This window comes from Engystomops pustulosus, chromosome 5 (assembly GCF_040894005.1).
Source record: "Engystomops pustulosus chromosome 5, aEngPut4.maternal, whole genome shotgun sequence".
Lineage (NCBI taxonomy): Eukaryota > Metazoa > Chordata > Amphibia > Anura > Leptodactylidae > Engystomops > Engystomops pustulosus.
The window spans coordinates 182,390,671-182,410,689 of record NC_092415.1 but is presented as its reverse complement, the minus strand read 5'-3'; the positions used below and the strand labels follow the sequence as shown (position 1 = coordinate 182,410,689).

General features: G+C 43.7%; 2 protein-coding genes across 3 annotated transcripts; one reads left to right on the top strand and one right to left on the bottom strand.

Annotated features, from left to right (window-relative positions):
- The first annotated feature begins 358 nt into the window (after window positions 1-358).
- On the top strand, window positions 359-6,664 carry IDI1 (isopentenyl-diphosphate delta isomerase 1). Of its 2 annotated transcripts, XM_072153995.1 has the most exons (6): window positions 359-709; window positions 1,420-1,595; window positions 1,737-1,900; window positions 2,466-2,558; window positions 3,493-3,623; window positions 5,222-6,664. In XM_072153995.1, exons 3-6 carry the CDS (start codon window positions 1,759-1,761, stop codon window positions 5,537-5,539), a joined length of 684 nt encoding a protein of 227 aa, XP_072010096.1. In that variant the 5' UTR covers window positions 359-709; window positions 1,420-1,595; window positions 1,737-1,758; the 3' UTR covers window positions 5,540-6,664. The 2 variants fall into 2 exon arrangements, with proteins under 2 accessions (XP_072010096.1, XP_072010095.1); XM_072153994.1 differs by lacking the exon at window positions 1,420-1,595.
- A 1,838-nt stretch (window positions 6,665-8,502) lies between these two features.
- Window positions 8,503-17,939, bottom strand: GTPBP4 (GTP binding protein 4). Its single transcript, XM_072153993.1, has 17 exons — window positions 17,794-17,939; window positions 15,928-16,098; window positions 15,714-15,817; window positions 15,498-15,634; window positions 15,121-15,221; window positions 14,167-14,259; window positions 13,692-13,883; window positions 13,542-13,607; window positions 12,864-12,953; window positions 12,667-12,777; window positions 12,210-12,287; window positions 11,827-11,878; window positions 11,628-11,728; window positions 10,725-10,922; window positions 10,324-10,389; window positions 9,804-9,944; window positions 8,503-8,946 (listed from the first exon to the last, which is right to left on the bottom strand). Exons 1-17 carry the CDS (start codon window positions 17,839-17,841, stop codon window positions 8,794-8,796), a joined length of 1,902 nt encoding a protein of 633 aa, XP_072010094.1. The 5' UTR covers window positions 17,842-17,939; the 3' UTR covers window positions 8,503-8,793.
- Between the last annotated feature and the right edge of the window lie 2,080 nt (window positions 17,940-20,019).

Below are 20,019 nucleotides of genomic sequence, written 5' to 3'. Positions count from 1 at the left end.
TATAGGTAGATTTGTGGTGGTAGGTTCCCTTTAAATTGGGAGTCTTCATAGGAGATGATAGTGTAGTATGGCCACGTGTATTCCCTGGCATATGCGCTGAGCTGACCTCTGTGACCTCTACAGTTTAGACACCGTGAGAATAAGTGAGAAAGAAATAGTATTTTTATGTAATAAATGACATTACAATGTTTAATATCACCCCCTGCATTATTTTCAGGTAAGCAATGACAATTATTTTAAGAGCCATGGGACACTGTGTGAATTCTCCCTGAGCCTTGCACGTCACGTGACTGACATCTGCCTCCGCCCACAGTCCTGCCAGTAGGAGGGGGCGGGTCCCGCTGTGGCGCGCGTGACGCAGTGACGGGAGCAGTGGGCGGGGCTGCCTGTTCCTGACTCTGTAGCCGCACACGCTGTAGTAAAGCCGCTTCCCGCCGCTTTAGTGCCTTGCGGCTTCTGCAGAGGTCAGATACGGAGGCTCCGCGCGGCGCACAGAGACCGGGAGCACCGGAGGGAGCAGCGCGGGCGGGAGGCGCAGTGCACTCTGCAGGACATCGGCAGATGGTGGGACGCAGTGCTCCGGACTGCTGATTGGCTGCAAGATGTTGTGGGCGGGAATAGTGGGCGGTGCCCGTGTCTTCCTGGGTCTTGGCAGCGGCAGCACAAGTGTACGGGCAGTGGTGCTGCAGAGGAGTGCGGTGTGCGGGAGGTGAGTGCGGGGCTAGGGGAGTGTTCACACTGCCGGCTTTCATGCTTTGCCGAGATTCCCACAGTAATCTAAAAAATCCACCATAGTTTAAATGGCAACAACCTTACCTTATGCATTTAGCAAAGAAAGTAGTGTATGTTCTGTATTACTATCCCAGAGCTGGTGACACTGCTGCAACTAGGCCACGGCACCCACTAATTACAGAATAGTGTCACAGTGCCCCACTCATTACAGAATAGCGCCCCACTAGTTGCAGACTGGCGCCGCAGCGCCCCACTAATACAGGATATAGTCATGCCACCATGCTGTTTGCTGAATATTGCCACAATGCTTCACTAGTTAGTGAATAGCGCCATACTGCCACAACGTATACATTGGAATAGCTCCTTGGCACCATTTACGGGTGGACTAGAGGAAGGCTGTTGTCCCACTCATTTAAGGGTAGCATTATGCTGCCTGGCTCACTGCAAAGCAATAGCGACATCCCACCAATGCTCCCTACAACAGGCCACCCCACTCGTTATAGAGGAATAACTCCAAGTCATTCTGCGCATTACGTAATATAATAATGGTGTATAGCGCCAGCATATTCCTCAGCACTTTACAAATCAAAAAGCGCCATGGTGCTGCAGTAATGGTGGAGCAGGAAGCCGACTGTTTGCTCCGTTGTGTAGATTGTAGGTGAAAGTAAGCTCTGGCTTATTTCTTAGTCTTCTACAGTGCTGTATTATAAGGGGAACTGCTCCTGGACCTGCTGAGTGTTGCAGCAGTAGCGCGTCTGCTTGCTGTATACTTGCGCCACTTTACTAAGGATCCAGCCAACGGGAGGTCGGCTGCACGTTTGAGGTGTTGTAGTCCCACTGTATCGTGTTAACCCGAGGCGCTTGTAAGAAATCTTTATTCCTTGGAGCAGTTGTGTCGTTGTTGTGGATTGTAGTAAGGTCCATCTAATGACTTTAGTAGACTTTCTAGGTGTCTTGTGATGCCATTGTCCTGTCCAATTCTAAACATAACCCTGTTGTTTCAGCATCAGTAGATACAGAGCAGCCATGCCCGAGGTGGACATTGACTCCCTGGACGAGAAGCAGGTTCAGTTGCTCTCAGAAATGTGTATTCTGATAGATGAGAACGACAAAAAGATCGGTGCAGACACCAAGAAGAACTGTCACCTCAACGAAAACATTGACAAAGGTGAGGCCAGGGCCACAATAACTTCTTCTGGTAATTCGGCAGAGTAGCGGAGCTCCAATGGTAGACACAGAGCGTTGAGTTTATTTAAACCGGAGCAAAACCCCCGCGCCAGAGGAAGACGTGTTGAAGATTCTTGCTTGGTGTAGATTTCGGCCCATGACCCGCTATGCCTACTAAGTGGCGTAAGGGGTGGGGGGAAAGTTGTCATTTCCTTGCTATGTGCCAGGAATTTGGACTTTCTAATGCCCTGTACACCAGAAACCTGGCGAACAGGACATGATAAATGCCCCCCAGTAAGATAACTACTGGGTCAACCTACATCCTAGCCAGGCTTTACTTAGCCCATCAGACTGTGTAAACTTAGTCTAAAAATCCCCCCCAATTTCTCATCCACAACCAAACTTTAGCATATTCTTATACCACCTACAAATGAGGAAATGGTGTCAATGTCAGATTTCTGGTGTAGCAATGTTTATCACTAGGAAATAATAGCATAGTAATAAATGTTAACCAGAAATTTGCAACAAAAAATGGATATATTGTTAATTCATTCTTTGTCCCACAGGTCTCCTGCACAGAGCGTTCAGCGTCTTTCTATTCAACACCGAAAATAAACTCTTATTACAGCAGAGATCGGACGCTAAAATCACCTTCCCAGGTTTGTAACTGGTTTTTTTCTACTTTTTTTTTTTTTTTGTTTATTACTGATTCAAAGGGTATAGGTTAAGTATCAGATCAGTGGGGGGATGGTAATGCTCCAATCAACTGGCTGAGGAGATTGCAGGCTTTGGTCTGTCCCCTCTTTAACAAGAACATCTCTATACATTGTACAGTGGATGTAGAGGGACACAGCAACCACATAAAGTAGCTTGATTTGGTGAGAGCGACGTGGCTTAGAGCCCCTGAAATATGGATTGCAAAAGAGAATGGACAACCACAATTCCAGCTAATCTATAGGAGATTCATGTTCTTCTCCTCAATTTTCTGGCAGAGAAGGCTTAATGAATCTCCCCCCTCCATGCCAGTTTTTTTTTTTTTTTTTTGACCTGCAAATTCACCCCTTGAAGCCTAGCGGGAGACCCAAAATTCAGTTGCCTAATCACTCGGCATCCTCCTTAAGCTGCATCATAAATATACCGTGCCACAGCTTTAGGGACCTTAAGTCCTGTAGGGTCTTGTTTATAGAGGCTTTCCTCATGCCTACCTATCTGAGATGGTGACCAGCACATCTCTGTGTTAAGATTTGGAACTGTTGAAATGAGAAAATGTTTCTACCCTTGTAAATGATAGGTAGTTATGGTATCTAGTCATGTGGCCAGATGGTTTGGACCTTGTTTGCATGAGATAAAGGGCCACACAGATTAAAAGTTACAACACAATATACAGTTTTGTGGTATTAAAGGAACACTCTAGTCAAAGCAGTTTAATTGAATAATGCAGGGCCTGAAGGGAGGAGCAGGACTCGTTTTCATTGTGTTCCCAGGATCTAGAGTCCTGCTCCTCCCTTCAGGCCCTGCACAAGGAATAATTCAGTGAATCTGCTATGACTGGAGTGTTCCTTTAAGCTGAAGTAATTCCTTTTTGTCACCTAGGTTGTTATACCAACACGTGCTGCAGTCATCCACTAAACACCCCCTCAGAAATTGAGGAAGAAGATGCCATTGGGGTGCGACGAGCCGCCCAGAGACGGATAAAGGCCGAATTAGGAATTCCAATGGAACAGGTATAATGAGCGCAGGACACTTCTGCTTTTTGAGACTCAGTCAAGTCTTCAGTCTTGTTTTCTGTGCACTTTCTGGAAGTAAAGATTGATCCTGTGACTCTTTCATTCCTACTACAAATGTATGAATATATCAAGGCAGCGCTCCTCTCCATAGAGATACATGGCGCATGATGCCGTAATACAGGAAAGATAGGACATGTCCTATCTGTTCCCCGGGTACGGAGCCGCACCGCTCTTTGTGCCGGTTGCCGGCCTATGGAGGGGGCATATATACAGCGGCCGTATATATGTCCCTTAACCCTTCCCGACGCGCGCCGTACTAGTACGGCGCGTGCTGGGTCCCGGTGCATGGAGAGGGCTTGCTGGCCGAGCCCTCTCCATAGCCGGTAAGTCTTTGCTGCATATTGCAGCAAAGGCTTACCGGTAACACCCGCGATCGGTGCTTTCACGGCAATGCTGCCGGAGGCTTCAAAAAGATGCCGCCGCCATCTTGCCGCGGATCTTCGCTCCCCGATGACGTCACGGGGAGCGGTGATCTGTTGCCATGACAGCTTCGGGTCTCACGAAGGCCCGAAGCTGTCTTGTTTTAACCCATTCATTACAATGTGCTATCAGCACATTGTAATGAATGAGGAGTAAAATCCCCATATACTGCCATATTGCAGTATGGCAGTATATGGTAGGATCGATCAGACAACCTAGGGTTAAAGTACCCTAGGGAGTCTGAAAAAAAGTAAAAGTAAAAAAAAGTTATAAAAAATTATAATAAAAAACCTAAAAATTCAAATCACCCCCCTTTCCCTAGAACTGATATTAATATTAATAAACAGTAAAAATCATAAACACATTAGGTATCGCCGCGTTTGAAAATGTCCGATCTATCAAAATATAATAACGGTTTTTCGCTGCGTTTCACCCCGTAACGGAAAATAGCGTTCAAAGTCAAAAATGACATTTTTTTGCCATTTTGGAAAATATAAAAAAATCATAAAAAGTGATCAAAAGGTCGCACAGTCCTAAAAATGATAGCAATGAAAACGCCATCAAAAGTCGCAAAAAATGACACCACCCACAGCTCCGTACACCAAAGTATGAAAAAGTTATTGCTGCCAGAAGATGGCAAAATCAAAAAAAAAAATTTTGTACAGGAGGTTTTACATTTTTTTAAATGTATGAAAACATTATAAAACCTATACAAATTTGGTATCCACGTAATCGTAGCAACCCAAAGAATAAAGTAGACATGTCATTTGGGACGCAGAGTGAAAGCTGTAAAATCCAAGCCCACAAGAAAACGTAGCAAATGTGTTTTTTCACCATTTTCACTGCATTTGGAATTTTTTTCCCGCTTCCCAGTACGCGCCATGGAATATTAAATACCGTCACTACGAAGTGCAATTTGTTACGCAGAAACAGAGCTCTTTATGTGGAAAAATAAAAAAGTTATAGATTTTTGAAGGTGTGGATTGAAAAATGGAAGTGAAAAAACTAAAAAAGGCCAAGTCGTTAAGAGGTTAACAGTCATGTGAATGTAGCCTAAATAGAATTTACTGTATTTGTTGAACAATTGATGGTTGACGTATCATATTTCCTTCCAGGTCACACCTGATGAATTTCGATATCTGACCAGGATTCACTACAAGGCTCAGTCGGACGGCATCTGGGGAGAACATGAAATAGATTACATCCTGTTTGTACAGAAGGAGGTCACAGTGGATCCCGATCCCAACGAGATCAAAAGTCATTGTTACGTGACAAAAGAAGAGCTGAAACAATTATTGGAGAGAGCCAAGCGGGGAGAGGTGAAGATCACCCCATGGTTCCAGCTCATCGCGGATACTTTCCTATACAAATGGTGGGACAACTTGGAGAATCTAAAATCATTTGAGGATCACGATAAAATCCACCGAATGTAAACTTCAGAAATGAGACTTGACTATACTGTGTGCCATTCATGTGATGGGTGCAACACTGCTGTACTGTACTACAAGTACAGATAGATAATTAACCCTTAAAGTACTGTCTAGATAGAAGACGTCTATCTAGAATAATCCAGCTGTGCTAATTTTCTGGAATTAAACTCTAGCAATGATTGACTTACCCTTTGTGTATTTTACAGAACAGTTTCATAATAACTATTAAAAACTTGATACATACTCAAGGTAATTTATGAACTTTAGATTCTTTGTGAATTTCCCTTGATAACCCCAAAGGGGCATTGTCTTTCAACACCCTTGTTTTTCATACCCTATGTAAAATCTCTCCTACCTAAAATAATCCTTTGTGTACATAGCACACATAGTTTATGTCAAATCAGTCCCTGTCCCTAATAGGGCTCATAATCTAATCATCCTACCAGTATGTTTTGGAGTGTGGGCGGAAACTGGAGGAACCCAAGGAATCCCATGCAAACACGGAGAGAACATACAAACTCTTTGCAGATGTTGACCTGGGTGGGACTTGAACCCCAGCGCTACAAGGCTGTTGTGCTACATAAAAACATTGCTCTCAAGTTGTATGAAAAGGAGCTGAAAAGAGACTTTTTTTTTCCTCCCAGTATGAATCAAGTTTAGAGGTTGCAGAGGGGTTGTCACTTTAGCTGCCCATAACTTGAGTATCTCATCTTTAAAATGGCAAGACTGTGGTTCTGTGAGCTACAGAAGCAGAGATGCAGGTAGTAAATATATAGTTGTGAATACAAGCTGCAGGTATAAGACAGAGGGTAATTTATCACATGCTGCTACATTGTATCCATAGTTACCCCCCTCCTGACATTCAGAGTGAAGCAGGACAGTTCTATGCCAGGGCATGCCTGGTGTAGAATTGTGCTACAGCTTGGGTACAATCTCTGATACATCTGCCCTATAGGGGAGTCTACCACTTCAACTTATCCACACATAAATAGCCCAAGATAGATGTGTCTGAAATTGAAATCTTTATCAATTTAGTTTGACTGACCTAAACCGTGCTTAAATAGTCACTAACTTTATGATAAACCTTTACATAAACCTGTAATTTTAATAAAGGGAATAGTTTCTTCACTTGGCTCTTCTTTTTCCTCCCAAGTATAAGAAAACAAGACGGAATCAAAATATCACCCTTAGCAGCTTGTATAATGTCTAGGGGTATAACTTATCCTTTATACACAAAGTAGGCTTTTTTTTTACTGCTTAGGTACTCAAAATTACTTACTTTAGATTGGAATAGCATAGCTGTCTGCTGCAATGGTAGAGCATAGGTTCACCACCACTGGTATATACTATGTGCCGAGCTCGCTGCAGTTTATCATTGGAGCGTCGGCCAGGCACAAGATGCTGCCGCATGCTGGAAGCTCCATGGATTCTCCAGGCATGAATGCTGTTAGAATGAGTGGCAGAAGGTAATACAGTCCCTCGGTACAGGGATAGACTGCAGCTACATAAGTACCTGACTTCCTGTCTTTCACAGGCAGCAGCTAAAGAGTTAAATATTTCAATTTGCTGCTCGGTGCGCCCCACCACACAACACCCATAGACTACCTGCAAAACAGGATTCCCCAATCCCCCTCAGTGTCCTGCTAGTTTGGTTTTATTTTCCAGATGTGACCTAGGCACCATATACTAACCTTTCTTGCCACATTTGGTTCCTGTCACCATGACCTCCCCCCCCCCTCACGGTGCTGCTATCACATTCTATATTCTTTGCTTCTTCACACTTTGAACTATCTTCACCCTTGTACTGCCCGTTGTGAATGAAACACCACTGGCTCATCCATGCAACCTCAGGACTGCTGAAGACCCGGGGCTGTCATGGCAACAGATTGCTGCTCCTAGAGCACCCATTATACGGGTTATATGCCAGATCCTGCACCCCTGCCCAAAACCCACGTGCGCAGCAAGTGGAAAGTCCGGGGCCGCCTCTCCTCTGAGGGCTTATGCCTAGAGCCAGGGAACGCATCAGCTGCCCAAAACCCCAGCTCCTCACTTCACCCTCTCCCATGGGGCGACTCGTGCAGGAGGCGGTGTGGTGGGATATCGAATGGTGGGCCATACCAGAGGCACCCCCCGCTGTGGCTTGCAGCATCCTGCAGGGACAAGAAACTAAAACTGAAGTAACCCGGGAGGAGAGACATTATAAAGGTTTCTTTGGGTATTGGTTTCCCGTCCCTGCATGGCAGGTGAAACCCTCCAGTATGGCTGCTGTGGAGGAAAAAGACACAAAAACTCGCAGCATTTTTAGTCTCCTTTACATGGTGAAGTTCGTCACCTTATGACAGTAATATCCATTACCGTATGGTGGTAATATCCATCACTATCTTTGCTACTAGTATGGTGTTCTAATTGGCATTATTGGTCTTTGTATCAGTATGCTGCTACAGAGAGCCCCCGGGTTACAAAGTTCTGTAGGTTTGTTCTGAAGTTGAATTTGTATGCAAGTCTGAACTGTATATTTTATAATTGTAACCCCAGTCAAAAAATTTTTGGTCTCTTTGACAATTGGATTTTAAAACTTTTGGATGGTCATAAGAACCAGGATTAACAATAAAGATTATTGTAGACACCAGTGATAACTGTTACAGCTGATTATTGTAACCCAAGGCTAAAGTACAGTGAATTACCAACATCCAGAGGTCCATTTGTAACTAGGGGTCGTCTGTAAGTCGGGTGTTCTTAAGTAGGGGACTGCCTGTATTTATGTTGTAATTGTGGTGATCAGCATGTAGCAGTATTTGGCCCTTGTATAGTGGTATTGTGGGTAATCTTGAATTACCATGTTAGCACTTTGGAATAGACCAGCGAGTTTTGGCTTGCAGTTTGTGTACTTGACCTCCAAAAGGTTCTCCATAACTGGTATATACCATCTGTGCTGTAGACATTATATATAAGTAGTACAGACACCATCTTAGTGAGCAGTTTTATTCATCCGTCTGAGAAAACATGGCGAGGATACACGGCTTATGATAACATTACGGGTCAGGTTTTCTTTTTCCAGAGTCCATTTTTGTTAAATATCAGATGCTGCATTTTTCATTTAGACATCAGAAAGCAGCAAACCTTTAGATGTTTCTATTATAACAGAAGAAGAGGCACAAACACTGAGCAGAGGAGAAGTTCTGTGTCAGTCTGAATGTCACATACAATATGTAATGAGATGGTGACGGCTCCTCCGCAGGCCGGGATGGAGGACAACCTTATCTGCGGTCTGTGGTGCCAGATTTCCTCTTGCCGGCCAGTAAATGTTTTGGCTTCAGATCAAACACGTGTCTGTCGGATTCTCCTTTCTTGCCCATTCTGTTCATTTTCCTCTGAGACTTCTTCATGATCTTCTTTGCTTTCTTGGCCATCTAAGGGAATAAAAGCAATTACAGAGAATGATTCATGTGATCTTACAAATTCATATCAAGAATTAGGCTGCAGCAACATAAGAAATCTTATACGATATTACACTAACAGGCAAGGTGCCCCAATACCATGGTAGCAGAATACATAGTACTGTTAAAAGGGCTTGTACCAAATTTACATGTCCTATCTGCAGGAGCTTCTCAGTTAGGGTCAAATCACTGGGGCTCAACCGATCATGAGAATGGGACCCCCAGCAATGCAGAGAACGGGGGTCCCGTTTTCTCTAATGGCTGGACCACCAGGATGAACATGTATCCTGCCCCTCTATTTTATAGTATGGGCTTGTCAGAAAATTGCTGAGCACAGCGCTCTGCTAACACTCCCATAATGTTGCACTGTGGATAGAAGATAACATGCAAACTTGGTACAACCCCTTTAAGGTGCCATGGAGCCCAACCATCATCCCCCAGCTGAAAAGCTTAAAAGGAATCCATCACTACAATTTACCTCCCAGAACTACCTGCTATGCAACGTAGGGCTATACCCACTCGCCTTAATTATCTATTTTTATAATCAATTTGCTCTTCTCGTGCCAAAAAGTTAACTTTATAAATATGTAGAGAGTCAGGGCTCCAGCTCCCAAGCAATTATAGGGAACCCAGCATCATTACTAAAAGTAACTTTTGGCACAGAAGGAGCAGCTGGATGATAAAAACAAAGGAATGGGTGGGCTCAGCCCTATGTAACATAGCAGTTGGTTCAATGGGTTGTACGGTGCGAAAAATGGCAGGAATGATAATAAAGTACAATTTGTTATCCAAAAAAAATAAGCCCTCATCCAGTAACTAATAGCACCCACCACTTCATCCCGGACTCCAGACTTGTCTCGTGGAGGCTTGGAGTTGCTTCGGCTGCGAGTGACGGATGTTGGGGGTTCAGACTCATCACGTTTGCGCTTCCTCTGTAGACTCCTGGATCTTGCTTGTGCGGCGTAGTGGGTCTAAAAGTGACAAGTAACAAACATGGCGGAAATAGAATTTATTAAAAGCTTTTCTTATGTTTTCTTATTTACCCAAGGCCTGCACTGTGCACAGAACATCGGAGCAAAGATCACGAATTTCAACTTCAAGTGACTACTGGACCATAACCAAATATTCATGACCTTACATATATCTGGTGTTTCCCTATATCATTGTGCTCTGATAGATGAAACGTCTATTGCAGGTTTTAAAAATTTGCTCACAAGTCCGTAGGATAGGTGATCACTATCAGAACTGCAGGGGCCCCTAACCCGGCCCAAACTCTTGTCTGGAGGGGTCACAGAACTCCTGCTTTACAAACCAGCGATGTCATGTTCCCAGATTATGTAAGGTTCTTACCTCTGTCTTCTCATCCATATCAAGCCCCAGATCACTCATCTCCTTCTCTAAGGTCTTGCGTTGCACCTGTATTAAAATAGACTATTAGTGCGATTCCCATAAACTGCAGTCAAATGCGCGATTCCAGAACCTGAACAAAAACCTTCTTTAACCATGGAATCCCCTCTAAGGGCAAGTATAAAGGTATCAGCTGACCTTCATATTAGTAAAAGGTTTCTGTATCCCTCAATGTCATCCACCAGAGACAGGAATGTTGCAAACAGAGACCTTGACAGCAGTGTGAACAGAGCTTTATTACCAGATCCTCGCTTTGTCAGTAAGTGGGACATTTCTATTTTACATTCAGAGGCCAAAATCCTGCCCGTCTTAGTAATGTCCACTTCTATTCGGAGGGCACTCACCTTTTTAGCAGTCCTTGGGAGTCGTGGGCCATGAATATCTTTTTCTTTCGATTCGAGAACCTTTAGTTTTTTCTTCTCCCGGATCTGCTGAGCTAGCTGGCGGATTTCTGCCATCTCTTCATCCTCGCTTTCACTGTCACTGTCATATTCCCCGGCTTCTTCCTTCAGTTCTTCCTCTTTTTCCAAGTCTTCTAATTTCTGATAACATTTGACACAAGACAATGATCAGACTTTACAACCCAGCTACATAAACCTACCAAACCATTTACTCATCCACTATGTGGTCCTATAAGCCCATATTTAACTTTTTTACATTGCAGCCTGTGAAAACCCCTTAGAATGAACAAAACCTCTACAATGACCAGAAACCACCGAAATTTGCTGTACTGTTAAAAATACCAAGGGAGTCATGGTGATCAAATCGATCCCAGAGTTCGAGAACGGAGTTCCTGTTATGTACGCACATCGGCACTTCATTCACAGAACAAGATTCAAAGAAACCCATATTGGTCCCCACTGACATCTATGGCGCCTGTTCGACACGTGGCAAGCATGCGTTGTCTCACCGTACAGTGACCGTGCGCGACGAAATATATGACATGTCCTATATTTCGCCATGTGACGGCGCTTCTTTACGGAGAGGGGAGGGGTGAGCAGTGCTCATCCCTCCTCCTCTCCAGCACACGGCTGTACGTTTGCCCGGGCGAATGTGCATCTTGTGAACGTACCCTTAGGCCAAGTTCACATCTGAGTTCACAAAGTTCGTTTACACATTCTGCTATAAATGATGTGTAATGGAAGGTCCAGAAAACTCAATAAGTGATCCGTTTTTAGATTGTAACAGAAACCTCTGATGTGAGTGTGAACTGTGCCTTGCCCGTGACAGATCTGTTCTACACTTACCTTCATTATTTCAGGATCGATGTAATCGGCAATGTTATGTCCCTGCCAGACTTCAGGTATCTTGTCATATTTCTCCGTCGGGTTCATTAGATCCCAGTATTCTAAAAAAACAAAATCAGAGTAAGGAGTCAAACCCTTGTAAAACAGAAAGAACAGAATATCAATATCTACAGATTTCTGTGGGTCACTAGGTACTTACTCTGCAGGTCCAGGATATAGTCATCACCCAGCTCCATTTCAATATCTCTTTCCTAGAAGGCACAAATCAAGAATATTTAAGAAACCCTCAAGTCATATTTACACTGTTTTGGGGGAGGGGGGGGGCGGGGGGTTTGGGTACCGAGTAATCATGACAGATTCTGGTGGAGCTCAGCAATGTAGTGAATAGATAGAGGGTGTTTTATAACCAAAATACTTCAAATGTTGTGCAGATTGTAAAATCCACATCATCCATAGATTCTACATGGATCCGCTGATTGTAGTTGCACTGAATGTGGTTCTGCCTCCCTTGAATATTTACTGTATATTTTCGGGAAATAATGGGGATTTGCAACTACTTCAAAAGACCAAAAAAACGCTTACGGTTTTCCTCTTTGGAGCATTGGTTTCCATGCGTTTCTTTCGTGTTAAAGCGCCCTCCGGAATGCAAGGTGGCCTCTCCTGAAATAATTGGTCAGTGATACAATATTTAGCTAATGCTACTTTACGTTTACCTTTTTACTACATGACCAATAAAGAGAACAATTCTATTGTGCCACTCCATCTCAGATTATGATCATCCATCTCTACCTTTCTTTTACAAATTATTGTGTCCACACACCTTCAGATGAATGATCATTGAGCCCACAGCTTTTCCTCATGACTCCCAATCCACATACAACCGAGCATGCAAGTGCATTGAAATTCAACATGACAGATTCATCTTTTGGCTGAAGTTTTTAGCATATTCCCATATACATCAAGTTAGACGGTAAAAACGACATTGTAGGATCTGACCCATTTTGCTCTAATGTGTAGGAGATGAAATTTACTATGGTACCTTCTCATCTCTCTTTGCTGGAACCGCTAGGTGCAGCCTGTTGAGAACATCATTTACTTTGTTCCCCTTCATCTTGGTTTCCACTCTATGGGCCAGCAATCTGTCACATGCCTGCAAAATCAGAAAAGGAAAAGATAAGTTGTAAGCTCCATGGTCCAGAGACTACAGCGGTTATCACCAATGAGAGGTCAACTTACCTCAGTCTTCACTTGGATGACGCCTTCCTCTGTGAGGGTGCTGGTCTCAATCACTGCTAAACCCTCATTCTCAAGGTCCTTGAAGATTTTCTGTATAAAACACCTTTGTGTTACCCTTTACTTCCATAAAGTGCAGCACTGAGATACACAGTAATAAGGGCAACAAGCTTGTAAAACCTTCATACATTCTCATGGTCTCTGAACAAATATCAAACTCCCCGGAGAGAAGTACAACAAACCGGTGCGTAATTTGGGGCCAGGCAACATGAAAGACATTTATGCTCTTACAATCACGTAAATCGGACCCCACTATCTGGAGGTCCAGTTTAGGGATGGACAATGTATGGAAACCTCAGTACTTGTTCAGTCCAATAACAGGATTCTGTCATTTTCGGTACTGAATGTCTTATCCTGTTGTACAGACTCCTAATAATTGTCTGCAGGGTCATCAGGCTTGGGTGCCCACAAAGAGGTCTTTGAGTGCCAACTTGGGCACCCGTGCCATAGGTTCGCCCCCACTGCACTAGACCATGGGATTACTGGTTGTCGATGGGAGGATGTTATCTAAGAGCCTCACTAGAGCTTCCGTAGAGTTACACTGTTCCACAAGCTCAATGCACAGGTATATAGAGATAGACAAATCTCTGAGATGGTCTCTGAGTGATAAAACACACTAACCTGTTGTTCCTCACTGAGTTCAGACACGCGCTTCACGTCACACTTATTCAGGACAATAATGAGAGGCTACAAAGGAAGAATAACATCATTTAGTTTTAAGTTGCGATGTTCACATTCAGTCCATTTGCAGCATAATGCAGAAGGGCTCACTTTATTAGAAAACAGAGGACGGATGTTGTTGAAGAGCTCCAGCTGCTGCTCTAAGGTGTGTCCACACTGCTCTGATACATCCATGACGTACAGGACGGCGGCCCGGAGGTGAGCCAGGGCGGTGATGGCCTGCATTTCTATGGTGTTTCTCTCCTCCAGGGGGTGATCCAGAATCCCAGGGGTGTCCACTACCTGTAACAAAATCACATGTAAACTGAGTTCCAAAGAAAAATCAACAGCTTCTCTGCAGATTATATATCTCCATGGTAACAGACAACAAACCGTGTAGTCTGATCTTTTAGTCATCTGGTGTTTACTAATCATACATTTGTGCGTAACCCAACAATTGTAACTGAGGTAAATATAAGTTTGAGAATTATAATAGAAAGAAGAAGAAGATACATAGACTACAGTGGAGTTGTAGAAAGGCAGACAAGACTATAAGCCACAAGTCACATGCAACTAGATAACTCACCTGCCAGCGGAGGTATTTGTAATCCATGTGCCCTACAAATAATGACTTTGTAGTGAAAGCATATGGCTGGACCTCTACATCGGCTCTGGTCACCTGAAAAATGTAAGAATCACAAATAACTATTATTATTACTATTATTATTCACTTATGATCGGCAAGAAAATTATGCTACAAATTATTTCACTGAAGTTTTTTTTTTTTTAAGTAGAACTACAATAAAGTAAAGTAATTACCTATGACCCCAAAATATATGATGGAGCTGAAAATCTGTCACAGAGAATCATTCTACATAAAGCAGTGGTCTACTTCAAGGGGTTTTCCACAGAGCTGTCCTCTCTCTGTATTAGCACTGGACTAAAATGAGCGGGGTCTCAAGTAAAGGAACCTGATGCATCCATACTGATGACCTATTTTGTATGATATAATTAAGGCTACAGTCACACAACAAAATGCCCACCGTAACGTAGGATGGCGGGCACGCAGCGCCTGGGAGAGGAGGCGCCCCTCTCCACAGAGAAACATGCCGCACAATGCTGTATTACGGGGAAAGATAGGACACGTCCTATCTATTCCCCGGCCATGAAACGGTACGGTGACGCACGTGTACTGCACCATACCGCTCCTGTACAGAGCTGTGCACCCTTTGCAGTCTATAGGGGACGTATATACGGTGTATTAACGTCGGCTGTATATACGTCCCCCATACAGCTGTGTGAATGTAGCCCAAGTTGAAGACGCCCTTCTTTTGAAACTATATTACCATTGTGAGCTGTATTTTGCACATAGCAGTTCGATGTCCCCACTATGACAAATAGCAGAGACCCCATTAATTATAATGTGTGCATGACTTTTTTGATAAATTGGGATAACACAAGCCACAGGTGCACATAAAGTTACCCTTTACCAGAATTTCTATAATAATACCATGATAAAAATAATAGAGATTATAACCACCTTATTTATGAAGCTGGATTTGCCAACATTTGGGTAGCCGCAGAGAAGCAGGGTACGTGTGTTGGGGTCGATGGTTGGCAGACGGGACAGATGTTGGCGTACTGTAAAAACATAAATCCAAACCATTTCACAGTAAGAAGCAGCAAATATAATATTAAAGGGTTGTACAAAGTCAGCAAATTATCCTCTATTAGCTGGATAGGAAATAACAAGGTGATTGGAGAGGGTTTGACAGCTGGGACCCCCTCCAATTATAAGAACAGACCACCAGCAATTCAGAGATTAGGGTTCATGTTCTCAGTAATGGATGGAGTAGTATGTTGAGCATGCGTCCTGTTGTTCCAGTATGGGAAGGTTAGAAATAGCAGAGCACTTACCTTGCTCCAAGTATTCCAAGCTTTGCTTCTGCCTCTTGATGATGGTGCACATGCGCCCCAGTGCCGCCCTCTTCAGCTGCTTACATCGGTATAAGGAGTCTCCATACTTCATCAACCTCACATAATCCTTGGCCACACTAGAAAATAAGATACGAACGTTACAGGATCCTCATAGAAGACTGTAGCGAGGTGTGTATACCAGAAGGAAAGACTCACTTGTCTATCAGGTTCTTGGCGATGTTTATTTGCCCCAGTGCCAGTTTGTAGTGGTCCTTATCGTAAAGGACATTCATCAAATCGGCGTAAAATGGATGTACGTCCTATAGAGAAAAACAAACATAACAGGCATAGAACATATAAAGAAGCACAATAGCACAGGCCCACTTCAGAGACACATCCCAAGATATGGCAAATCCACACATTTACTTACATCCAATTTAGGGAAATCTGTGAGAATCTGGGAAAGGCGGTCATGGTAATTCTGCTGCGTGAACTTGACTTTTCTCATATAAAAGTGGCGGATCCGGTGGATCTGATAATGCTTGTGGATCACTGTTGGAGTCTTTCTTTGGGTTTTTGACAACGTGAGGTCTATGAAGTCCTGAAAGTCAAAGGAATGAGGGGTTAATGGATCAGACATTAAAATTTTACCTCACACACTGGACAGATTCTAAATCTGAAAGGAGGAATTGAGGGGGGATACAGACCACGCCTCTCCTGTCATGGCGGATACATCAAGGGGCTTAGACCTCTATGCATCCATCGGTCGGCTGCACCGACAGGCACACCGGGGCTAATCTGGGGTAGTTTTGCGTAATAACCTGTGAACATTCAGTGGTGTATGTTTACATGCTTTAAGAAGTGTGCCGGCACGGGGGCAGGAACGCCACGAGCCAACGAACTCCACCCTTCGTGCCCACTTGGTGTCATGGTGGCGGAATCACAGGATTAATCACAATTTCTTACCTTGCGCAAGAATTTGCAATTATTTCGTGCTTTCTACACCTGAAAACTGCTGCTATTACTTGATTTTCAGGTGTAGAAAAATTTGTCAACCAATTCCCCAGCACAGAAGAAAACACTGATAAGGTTATTGTGCATGATTTTAACAGCGTTAAGTTTATTCTGTCATAGAATCAGTAAAACGGAAATCGCGTTGTAGTGGAGGCTACGTACACAGAGCACTTCCCTGCTGAGACAATTAATGGCCTCAGTGGTAACGCTTGAATAACCTCTGAGGCCGGTGATCTGCTCTAATGTCACGTGCACAATGTACAAGTTGTCAAAAGTGACAGGACTATTTTTTTCTTCTCTTAAAGGGCTTGGTTCAATTTGGACGTTCCAACCAGCTCACGCTCCAAGTTTGATGCAAGCTGGACGCAAACTCACTTGTGGGCAAGAGGTCAAATCGCGGGTCATAAATTGTTGAGCGCAGCGCTCTCTCTGGAAACTTTAGCACTAATCCAATGCTTATACACCCATATAGCTGAATGGACAATCATGACATGCGTAGACTGGCTTCTACATCAGTTACCAGTAGTGAGAACCGGACCCCCATTATAATCTAAGGGGTTCTAAGCATTTGGAACCCCACTGGACAGATTGTTATCTATTCTTTGGATGCGGACAACAATTAAATTCAGAACAACCTAAAGTAAAAAGGTAGTGGCAAGATTTTTTTCCCCCTAGTAACAGAATAAGGCATAATTGTAGGGATGTAGAAATATCTGGCTACAACATCCACAGAACAGGAGACCTTGCATCCCTAAAATATCAGAGATATTGCAGCTGTCAGAAACATTAATCCTACATCATCTGGCATTATGGGCTCTGTTCACAACAATGAATGACTTGTTATAAAACAGAACTGTCTTTTTTTTTTTAAATGTCAAGGTGATATGTGTCAAAAGTTTTGTTTAGTGTCCACTAGGGTCAAGTATTACAGATGATAAATAGATTAGTCTGCGCTACAACACCACACTTCACCTGCAGTCAAATGTGGCGCTGTTTCATGAAGCATTCCAGCAGACGTGTTCCCCCGATCCCACAAAGATAATGTGATCGCAACAATTATGGCTCCGGTCGTGAGATCTGTTGCGATGAGCCTGACAGCGGCAGCAGTGAAACTCTAGGGCTGACACCAGAGAGCAGTGCCTGTACATGGTATACAGCAGAGTACACATGGCTTCTTCTCCACGTGTCTCACTTGCGGGACTCTCTCCAATAGTTAGGCCCCGGGTCTCTATACACCTCCCGGCCGTACATGGCGCTGCCTCCTCGGCCGCCGATCACTTACCTTAGCGGTCGGCACCACCGTGATCTTCTTGAAGTTATAGAGCGCCATGTCTGCGGCCCGTCCGGTCCCGGTCCGGACAGAGTGGAAGAGGCAGGAAGCGACCGCGTGAGAAGAGACGGAAGCGGAAATACTCGAAGAGAACTCAGAGTCGCCATCTTGGATGTGGGCACTGCCCAAAGTGAGTGACGCAGATTGTTCCCTGTTGTTAGTTATAGTTATGGCTTTGTAGCAGTATTTTAATAAAGAAGTGGCTTTTGTTCACAGCAGTATTTTATTCATTATTTTCACTTAAAGGTGCTCACCTGCAAGGGGGTTTTCCCACAAAGAAAAGGTAGGCTCTATCCAATGCAGCAGAACAGTCATGCGCAGCCGTCTGCTCCATTAATCTGATGGAGCAACCAGGTCTGACGGACCCCTCTTTTTCGCGATCTGCAGGGGTCTCAGCATTGAGACCCCCACCAATCAGCAAGCTATGCCCTATCCCGTGTATATGGACTAACTTTTCTTTCTGGGAAAACTCCTTTAAATTTGGGAAACTGACAAATATTGGTAATGCACCACCAGCCTCCCCCGTCATATAATTTATTCACGCCTCAGGAAAGCGTTCTGAGGGCGGTGTTGTCACCAGCTCTCTTTCCAAATCTCGCAGAGCACTACAGGCTAATTTGCATATGTCATAGACTTACATTTCACAAAAATGCGACCATGCAAAGTTATAAGAAATTATTCTTGGTCAACACGGGGACAGGACGGGGAGGTAAATTATAATTATCTACCATCAGGTAATCTGATGGTTTCTGATGAAAACCTACCATTTGATTTTACCAAACATACCTTGAGAATGCTGTAGCTACACTGATGCAGAAACATATCTTGTTTAATCCCTGAGATGAGTGGTTTTGCTGAAAAACAATTATAAAGTTATGATAATTAGGCTCTCTTGCTCCCGTGTCTGGGCTTGGCACTTTTCCTCTCACATTAGTTATGCACTGCATCAGAGGATGATGAAATCACTGTTCTCCCTGCCAGGCAGAATAATCAATTGCTGCGCCATCCCCATCTGCTGTGTATAAGTGATCCAGGTTGAATAGTCCTGTCTTAGCTCTTCAGAAAGCTCCTCGTAATATGTGTAATGTGGATCCAGCTTTCCCAAAGTCCTGAATTTTATAATAGTTTTTTCAGCAAAACCACTCGGCATAGGGATTAAACAAGATATGATTCTGCATCAGGGTAGCTACGGTCGAGAAGTAACAGCTCTCCTTGCGGAGACTGACAATTAAGGCTTGTGGAGTCTTATAGCCATGGATGCTCCGCTAGGGGGAAAATAAGCAGGATGGGATACGTTTTCCAAGATGGGATAAGGAAAACCACGCCTCTTTTAGCTCAGTGTAGCTACAGCATTTTCAAGGTATGTTTGCTTCATAATGCATGAAATCAAATGGTAGGTTTCCTTTAAAACTTATGCAAAGGAACCTGAGGGGCTCCTGGCATCATAGATGTTAATTAAACATTGAGGCCCCTAAGGTTCATTGAAACAATTTTTAAAGCCTTTTTTTTTGTAAAAACAAGGACATAAGAAGAGCAGATCCTGCCAGTGGGGGCACACACCAGCATGTAAGTGTGCTTGGTTTACAAGTCTTGATTCTGGTGGTAGGTTTCCTTTAATACAGTAATGGTGCCCCCACAGTAGAATATATAGTGACTAGGGCCGCACTTTAAAAAAAAATATGATAACAATGTCCCCTACAGTAGCCAATATAGTAATAGTGCGCTAGAGCGACCAATAAAGTCAGTGGGGCCCACTGTATTAATATGGTAATGGGGTTCCATCCACAGTAGCCAATATGGTTACAATGCAGACACAGTAGCCAATATAATTACAAGCGCCCCCACAGTAGCCAATATAGCTACAAAGTTGTCACAGAAGTCAATATAGTAATGTAGTGGAACTGCCACATTACCACATCTCCTCCTGACATCTCTTAAATCATGTTTGAATTCTTTGTACTTTACATGACAAACTCTCAGTCTCCTTCTGGCTCCCCTCCTCGTGGATATTAAAGGGGTTATCCAAGAGTATTAATAAGTTAGGAGCCAGGCTGGGGCGGGCTTTTTAAAAAAAATACTCACCTTCTTTGTCTGTGATGTGCATCTGATCTGTGCCCTGTTTGTTTGCTTGGGGAGCTTCCTGCAGCAGAGGTGACCGGTCGCACGTTTATTTATTTT